The following is a 9207-nucleotide window of genomic DNA, read 5'->3' on the forward strand; positions in this document are numbered from 1 at the left end:
ACCTAAAAACCAGGCAGAGCTATGATCACATCATTCTTTCTGCCACCTTGACTTCTTGATCATACCTTGGGGACACACTATTTACTTCTCCTTCTGTTTTTCTCTAGGCCTGGAGAACTCATAGGCCTTGGTGAATTAGAGCCTTTCCCTCGCTCCTGTCTTCATATAAGTATTTACACATTTGGGTGACATTTATGAGCAAATAAATCCATCCAACCCGCCCAGCCATTTCCAGAAGCCCCCTCTTTTAAAGCTGGAAGACTTAATCTGAGCCATGTAGGATCTATTTGTAGTTCCTCAGCGGCAAGAACAAAGTATTCTCCTTTATGTATACCAAGACGTTTTGATTGATCTATAAATTGTATGGATCAATAGTCTGCCACAGTAAAAAGGTTTCTTGGCCTGGGTCATGGACTGCATTTTGTCAATTTTGGCAGGAAATTCACTTCCACTTGCTTAGCCTTTGTCCTATCGTTGTTGCCCATTTCACAAAATAGGACTTGTTCACCGAATGCACTAAATCATAATTCTTTGTGGCTTGGTTGTGTTGTGCAAGCATAGCCCATTGCGTCCTGTTTATGGCACTTAGCAGCTCCGCAGGTAGCATGCGCCCTACCAATTCTTCAATAAACCATGGTTTAGTTATTGACAGGAAGAAGTTAGTTAGGCTTGAGTCTGTAAAACTGAGCCGAAGAGACGGAAAACAATGGGTTTCCTCTCCTCACTCATCCATTCTAGGCATTTCTTGCTAGCCGAGCACTAGTGGTCAGCGGTTAGGCTCCCTTTCGATGCCTGAGAAAAGCCGGATCCCAGAGCGCATGGTGAGCACGCACAAACTGCTGATGAATGATGCATAGAGATCAGGAGCAAAAGGCATAATGCATTCTTCCTTTCTCCCCACACTCACCCTCTGGCTGCATAATTTTGAAGCCCACAGGAAACGGACTTACATGTCCCTACACATATGTGATCAGACTGCACCTCTTTGTATAGGAATTTATTTGTAAGAGTTTCTGGATGGCTTTCTGTTTTGGTGCATGCCTCTGCCTGGTAACATAGATCTCCCTCTCTCTCCCTCCCTCTCGAGATCCATTCATCTACAGTATCCACTCCTATTGTTGACCCAGAATCTGGGCAGAGCCTGCTAAGCATGTACATACAGATGGCACCATTATCTCTGGAGGTCTGTGGAAAGTCCCCAGGGAAACACCCAATGTCCTAAGAGGCCAGGGACCACGCAGTGTTCCTAAAGAGCCTCCCTATGTACTAAGAACATCTTGATATCTTATCTATGTGGGCCAGACTTTCTGGGTGACTCTTGTATCTCTTATGTTTGCCATCCTTGCTGGGTGGAGTGTAAGAAAAAGGTATAAATACAAGAATCTTGTGTGTTTGGGGCTACCTCTCTGTTAGATGGGCCCATCTTTGTTCAGCTGAATAGCTGGTATTTGTCTCTATTTTACCAAGCCACACCTCAAATTCGCCACAACACTATGTCAGCTTCCTTCCCCCCCCCCTTCCCTTGCTCTGTACCTACCATTCATTATGGCTTCCTTCCTTCCTTCCTTCCTTCCTTCCTTCCTTCCTTCCTTCCTTCCTTCCTTCCTTCCTTCCTCTTCTTCCTTCCTGTTTTGCTTACTTCCTTTCTGCTTCCCTCTCCTTCCTTCCCTCCCTCCCTCCCTCCTTCCCTCTGGTCTTATAGGAGTTGGTGTCTGTATGAGTGAATGCATACATGCACCTGTGGGAAGAGCATATAAATGTAATGTCTCTTTTATGCTGGGCTATGCTAACAGTAGACGTGTGGGGTTGTGAGGTTGCTTTTGTTAGAGAAGACGCCTGGGTGAACATTCACATGCATGGGTTGTTCCAGAAACATGGGTTGTGGGGCTTCAAGAACTCTTCTGATGCAGGTCCGAGGGGAAAAACTGACATCCTGAGTTTTCAGTGCCACGGCATTTTTGAGGACTGCTGATACCCGTAGTTCATGTAACTCTTTGCACATGAATAGTAGGTATGTGCTTGTGCTGAGACAAATAAATGTACACAGACTTTACTACATTTACCAAATCTTTTCAGGCTTTGGAAAACCTGTGCGTATTTATTTGTCTCAGCATAAGCACAAGCACAAGAAGATGAGAACAGGGCATGTTCCAAAATCCAATGACTATCTAGTGTTTCTCCTAGTCCTAAAAATAAATGTGTGCGGGAACCCATTCTTTCCTTCATCTATTCCCACTACAATGCCAGTTGCAGCAGGTCCCTTCATCCTATTGTGAGTCCTGTGAGAAGAACAGTATGTGCATGAAAACTATAGGTACCAGATCCAGGCTGCAGGGATTCAGAGGACCACTTAGAGGTGAGCACAGAGTTTTGGGTATCTTTTACTGCCACCTAGTGGTTAGGCAGATTTTTGCAACCCAGATTTGCTAGTTGCATTCTTGTTCAGAATCTGTTTGCTAGCCACAGGTCTCCGGAAAATTCACAGGCAGCTCAAGTAGCCTGTCCCCGCGTTTACCCTCCAAGCATCAAATGATAATCCCATGAAGCCTTGGAGGTTCCCCTCAGCCATTTTGACTACTCAATCCCCAAATCCATAAGGAAGATCTTTCAAAGTCCCAACTACACTGGTGTGTGCTTAAGTGAATACATATCACTGTCTAATCCCTGTATTGAGAAAGCTGTGATGCAGCGCCATTGATGCAAGATTAGCATTTCTTTTGGAAGGAGACAGGGAAGCACTGGCGCTCTCTTAAGATTTGGCATTCTAACTTTCCCCATTCCGGTTGTGTTTTAGAGAAGAGAAATTACCAAGTCATGTTCTGTAGACCTTTTAAGTTTGTCTTTTACTTTGGGCCAGTGTGCATGTATTATTTTATTGTGCACTGAGTGTGGCTATTTACAATTAAGTACGACTGCCTCGGGGCAAAGATTGGATTCTGTTTTCTAGTTCTCGCCTGCATTCACTCAGCCTAAAACCTCAGGAGATTCACTAGACTTTATTTTCAGATCAGCGTGCAAATGAAAGGGGACAGGAGATGTTGTGAAGGACATTTTATAGCATATATGACAAAGAATGAGCAAGATTCAGAACAACATGATGGTTATACTTAATATTATAATGGCATGCTTGTTGACAAAAATCTCCTCAGAACTTTGGCTATAAATGTGACAGGTGTTCCTACAAACACCACTTTTAAGTGTATGTGGATGTTTTGAAGGACGTGGAATGTGCCTCTCTAGAAGATCAACATCTCACTTTGGGCAAGTCATGAGAGTGATGGTGGATGTAGATCAGTGGTCTTCAAGCTTGGCAACTTTAAGACTTGTGAACTTCAACTCGACTTGAAGTCCACAAGTCTTAAAGTTGACAAGTTTGCGGACCTCTGATTTAGATAAAGTACTCCAGGTACGATTGAGAAACAAATAAGAAGGGGGAAACAATAGAAATGATGGTTGGAGGAGGAGCAAGGATATACAGAATAACAGGAAGGAACCTTGGTGTCTTCTAGTTCAACTGGTTGATCCTATACCAGGGGTCTCCAAGCATGGCTAGGTAGGGAATTCTGGGAGTTAAACTCCACAAGTCTTAAAGTTGCCAAGTTTGGAGAGCCCACTCTATACCACTCCAGCTGCCCAATCTCCTCTTAAAAACCTCCAGTGAATATTCCTCGAAGAATTATGAGTTTCTATTAGAGACAAATTGAGAAGATGAACATTTCCCCCCATATGACAGAAACTAATGCTGAGACAGTGACACCTAATCCATCAGTGACGATTCAATTGTACATATTTTTGAGAACTGTTTTTGTAAGACAGACTTGTTTATGACAAACATATTGTTTGGATAAAATAGCATTTGAGAGAATATGGATGTCAGTGTGATTATAAGTAGACATTAAAGTGAAGGATGAGCCTTTGGATGACCATTCACAAAATTTTAATATTCCTTTGTAGGTGTGTGGAGAAAAAAAATCAAAATATGAGTGAGTGGATGGGTGTAATATGAGGCAGAGCTGATGGTTCTACTTGCACATCATTCTTAGCGTTGTTTGAATTATTGAACAAACTATAGTGGCAGATCATACATCATGCTAAGTCATAAACCACAGCTGATAAACCACAATGGTTTTGTTCACATCGGTTGAACAAACCATTAGTGAGTTAGTTCACACATTTTGCTAAGTCAAAATCAAACAAAATTATTGTATGGCACATAGAACAATGTGCAAATCCAACTGCCAGCTGTCAAGCATCTGTACGTGGGATTTGCATTGAAGTAGTCTCTATCTTAAAATATGGGAAGAGAAGAAGTTGATATGAGAAGTGACAGTCAATGAAAGAGAATCTTCATGGAATTTGCCATGTAGCCAGCTGTTTTCTCTTGGATTAAAAGATAGTTTGATCAAAGGTCATGTCTTTTCTATAGACAGGTGAATTATACTTACTGTTCTCATCAGAATCATATCCTTCAGTAGATTCTCCTTCCCCAGTTCCTGGGGGTGCAGTTGTTCCTTCACCCCTCATCCTATCTTGTGTCGTCAGCACTCCTTCCAGCCCAGGATGCGGAAAATAAGCTGAGATTTGGGCAATGGGCCGTATCGGTCCTGGGGACACATCGATGGCCATGTGCTCTCGGATAGGAACTGGTGCACGATCTCCACGGCGGACAGTCATTGGAGGAACGGTCGGCTGTACTGAAAGGGGAGAAACATTGAATCATTAATTTTCATCCTCTATTTCTACGCTCAATTGTATATTGGTATGCAAAGCTGCTTTAGGTAAACTTGTTTGAATAAAACCCATTGGGCTTGATCCTCAAGGAAATACATGTCTGGGTGTGTTTTTAATAAGTGGTATTCAGTTTCTCCAGAAACAGGGAACTTTAAAATGCAGCCTGATGTTTTGGTTACTGTATGTAAACTTTTCAAGATTCGACCATGTGGTGACAATGAAGTTGAAATCATCTCTCTCCCTCCCTCCTCCTTCCCTCCCTCCCTCCCTCCCTCCCCGTCTCTGTCTCTTTCTCATCTCTCTATCATCTACCACATTTTTTAAGCTGCCTATCTCCCTCACAGATCCCTTATTGCATTATAAATTTTATAGAGACATCAGGTCACTTTACCCTGTACTCCTAATTCATAAATTCCCTCCAAGGCCAGATAAATTTTACATGAATCTTTTCCTTCAAGATTTAAAACCATTCATTACATGGGCAATAGTTAAATTTTATGTCCCTGCAATGAAAGCAAGATATACTGTAATTAGTAAGGACATAATTATCTGCATTTTAAGTAATACTTCGGGTTTGATACATCTTAACTGATATTTATTTACATCCCGCCTTTATTATTTTTACAAATAATTCAATGTGGCAAACATGTCCAACACACCTTCCTCCTTCCTATTTTAACAACAACAACAACAACAACAACAACAACAACAACAACCCTGTGTAGTGGATTGAGAGAGATTGACTGGGCCCAGAGTCACCCAGCTGGCTTTCATGACTAAGGTGGGACTAGAACTCTCTGTCTCCTGATGATTGGTCTAAAGTCATCCAATTGGCTTTCATGGCTAAGGTATGACTTGAACTCATGGTTTCCTACTTTCTAGCTTGGTGCCTTTACCATTAGAACAAATTGACACTCCTAGTTCAAGGTGGCAAACATGTTCAAGACACCTTTTTCCTCTTATTTTCCCCAGAACAACACCCCTGTGATGTGGGCTGAGAGGGAGCGGCCTAAAATTGCACAGCTGGCTTTCATGGCTGAGGCAGAAATTAGATCTTTAATTATTAAACCAAACTGGCTGGTTGTGTGATGAATTGTTAGGGATATATAGTTCTTATTTTTATTTTGTATGTATTGATGTTTTAGATTTATCATCTAGGTAACAACCATATTAACACAGTAATAGAGGAGAGAGTGTTATACTGCGTGAGTTATTTTGCTACTTGTTAGTATATTATTTTATTCATTTGCTTCACACTGTTTCTGTACTTTTAAATTTTGCTTGTCATTGACCAAATAAATATTATTGATTAGTTCTTCCTCTAAACTAGAATGATTGCAGGTCTAATTTGCTACTTTGCAGGGAGGCAAAAGGGAAGGTAAATATTTATTTGTTGTTGGAAGAATTGAAAAACTCAATCAGGCATTATCTTTAAAGGAAACCAAAATAATTACTTTGTGTGAGCAAGTATTTCTGTTTATGACTGTGAACTACAATTTGTATTAGGTAAGAAATGTCTATTACTGTTGAGCCGAACATTTCATTATTTTCTTTATAGGATATCTCAGGTAGGTTTCAGGGGAGAAAAATCTCTGGCAGAAAAAATTGATACTTTCTAGGCAAGAAATACACCTCTTAATCACGATCACCTTGATGTTAGACTAAGTTTCTCAACCTTAGCTGCTATCAGATGGTGCACTTCAACTGACTGGAGAATTCTGGGAGTTGAAGTCTACACATTTGAAAGCGGCCCAGGTTGAGAAACATGGGCTAAACTATAAGAAACTGGCTATGTCAAGCAGTCTAACAGCCTAAGGCTATTTACTCTATGTTGACTATGTTTGATGATAACCCCTTGTATTCAGAAACAGATGTACACAAAATGGCTGGTAAGGCATGGTAGAGTATATAGAGTTTGAATGATGACTGAGAATTCATTTAGTAGAATTGTGGGCTCCCTAAAGACCTGTTCCAGCCTTATTGCAATGTTTTTAAGCATGCTTGTGCTTCTTTTTTTCCCTTGTTTTGTATTTTGACATTTTAAGATTCTTCCCAGCCTACTAACAGATTGCATTTAGTCCTTAGTAACTTACCGTAATTTAGCTGGCGTCCTTTCAGTAACACTTAAATTTACTACTGAAAAAGTCTATGGTTCCCCCCCACCCCAAAGTGTGCTATTTCCACAACAATTCTGTATTCCTATGTATACCCCAAATCACCACTACCTTGTGTATCAGTCAATTCCATCAATTTAGATGTCATAAGTCACATTAAAAAGTACCATCATTTTTCTATTCTGAATAATGACTTCAGGAAAAGAAGACATTTTCATTTTTTCTATTGCAAATGTATATCTAAAATCTACAGACCTTTATCTATAGGAAAAAGCTAATACATCAATGCATGTAGGAAATGTTACATAAAGAATTGAATAACTGAGGAGAGTAACCTAGTGATTCTATCTCCACTTATCTTTCTATGTTTTACATAACATTACTACACCCATCTGCCAATTCTTGTAGGGAAGGGACCCAAGCCTTTTTTTGTTGTTGTTATATTTTTCTAAACCAAACTCCAGGGTTTTTCACAGATTTATTTCTCCCCATCCCAGTTTCTCATGATCCACTCTCTGAGTCACTTCCTCACTTCCTCAAATTTGGGCTGGGGACCCCTTTCTATTTTGTTCCCAAAATTGCCCAAACTTTCCCTGTTTGCGTGAATGAAATGAATGATTATTTTATAAAGAGATTTTCTTTTGATCTCTTTCACCTAACAGAAAACATTTCAATAGATATTGTTGCTGAAATACCGTTAATACTGTCAAACCCATCTTTTCAAAATCATGATTCCCATTTCCTTTGTGGCAAGCAGGTTAAAAGTTAGGATGTTGGTGCAGTGAACAAAACTGACGACAGATTTTTTTTTTTTAAAAAAAAATCTAAACGTCCTAACTGTACTGTTTGAAATAGCCTGATGCGCTACAAGACTGCAGTGGTCTAGCCACTTTATAGGAATCAAGTTCCACTGAATTCATCGAGCTGAGGTTTATCTTGAGCAGACAGAACTGCATTTAAATAAAAACAAGAAGAAAAAGGGCAAAACAAGCATGAAATCAAAGGTTACTGGATCAATGCAACATGAGAAATGGAATGTCAGTCAACAAAATTTCAAACTCCAATTAAAGCATGTTTTGCAGCACTGGCCTCTCCCCCCCACCCCACCTCCCAATTTTTAGGTGAGATGATTATAAGTGAATTAGGAGTTTATCTCTGTTGGACACTTAATGACATTTTAATAGAGCAGTATATTTTGAAATTAGTATTGGCCCGAGGCTTATTTTACATGAACTACATGACTTTGTTTTCTTAAACAATAGTCACAGGATGAATTTGCTGAATTGAATTGTGATAGGTTTTTTTAAAAAAAGAGAGGGAGGGGGAGAGGTCTGCATAAAGGTATTTTCTTGAACAAACCTTGCTTCAGTCCACCAGTTCTCAATCAGTTTCATAGCTTCCCAGAATTGCTCTCAACATCGATTCCCATTGCAGGAATCAATTTAACCACCTCTGATTCTTGACACCTTTGATTTCACCCCAACTTTTCCCCTGAATATCCCACCTCTGTGCAACTGATGTCCCCTTGTTTTCCAGATTACACCACTGGTGCCTCTTATTCTTTGAAGAAGCACGTTTAAATTGCTTTCTACCATGATATCCTCCAGGCTTCACTCCTTTCACCCCTACATTCCAGCCTCTGCTCCCCAAATTCCCTTGTCGGCCCCATAGCAGCCTCCCCCAACTTGTCTCAGCCTTTTCTCTCGAATATTACCTGCCGAACAACTCTGCCAAGTCTCTGCCTTCTTGGAAACTCTGCCAGATTGTGACCCCACATTTTTGTCTCTCCCCAAGTTGCACCCGCAACTATCTTCACGCACCCCCCCTCACTTCCAAAGGCTGCACACTCACCCCCTTTTCCCCAAGGGTCCCACGGGACTCCCGCACCCCCCTCCCTTTCCCCGACTCCCTCTTACCTGGGTGCAGATCCCGTCAACAGGTTCCAATGAGGAGAAGGCGATGCAAGGAATGAGCGGAGGGGATCGATTGGGGATCCCACGGACTTCGAGAGAGCGAGCGAGAGAGAGAAAGAGAGAAAGAGAGAGCGCACAAGGGAAGGGGGGTTGCAGTCGAGAGGTGGAGACTATTGTTTCTATTGAGAATGGGAGGGGGACGGTGCAGAGATCTGATATGGAATACATACATTAGATTAGAGGATAATAGGCGGAACTATTAGACTTTGTGTGTGTACTCAGCCGTAGCAAAAGAGAGAGAGAGAGAGAGACAGACAGACAGACAGAAGTAATCAGAGGCTAGCATGGGTAAATCAACTACCAAGATTGAGGCGAGATAAACTAAGTGTGTGCGTGTGTGCATGTGTGCCTTGAGGGAATATTGATAAAAAAAATTCTCCTCTACAGTT

General features: G+C 41.1%; 1 protein-coding gene across 1 annotated transcript in view; it reads right to left on the reverse strand.

Moving 5' to 3' along the window:
- DOC2A (double C2 domain alpha) overlaps positions 1-8848 on the reverse strand; it is a 29435-nt gene extending 20587 nt beyond the window's left edge. The window contains exons 1-2 of the mRNA XM_032237638.1: positions 8762-8848; positions 4446-4694 (exon numbers count right to left, since the gene is read on the reverse strand). Coding sequence (XP_032093529.1) covers positions 4446-4674 — 229 coding nt within the window. The 5' untranslated portion in view covers positions 4675-4694; positions 8762-8848. The remainder of the gene's footprint in view (positions 1-4445; positions 4695-8761) is intronic.
- Positions 8849-9207: the final 359 nt, after the last annotated feature.

Source organism: Thamnophis elegans, chromosome Z, assembly GCF_009769535.1.
Source record: "Thamnophis elegans isolate rThaEle1 chromosome Z, rThaEle1.pri, whole genome shotgun sequence".
NCBI lineage: Eukaryota > Metazoa > Chordata > Lepidosauria > Squamata > Colubridae > Thamnophis > Thamnophis elegans.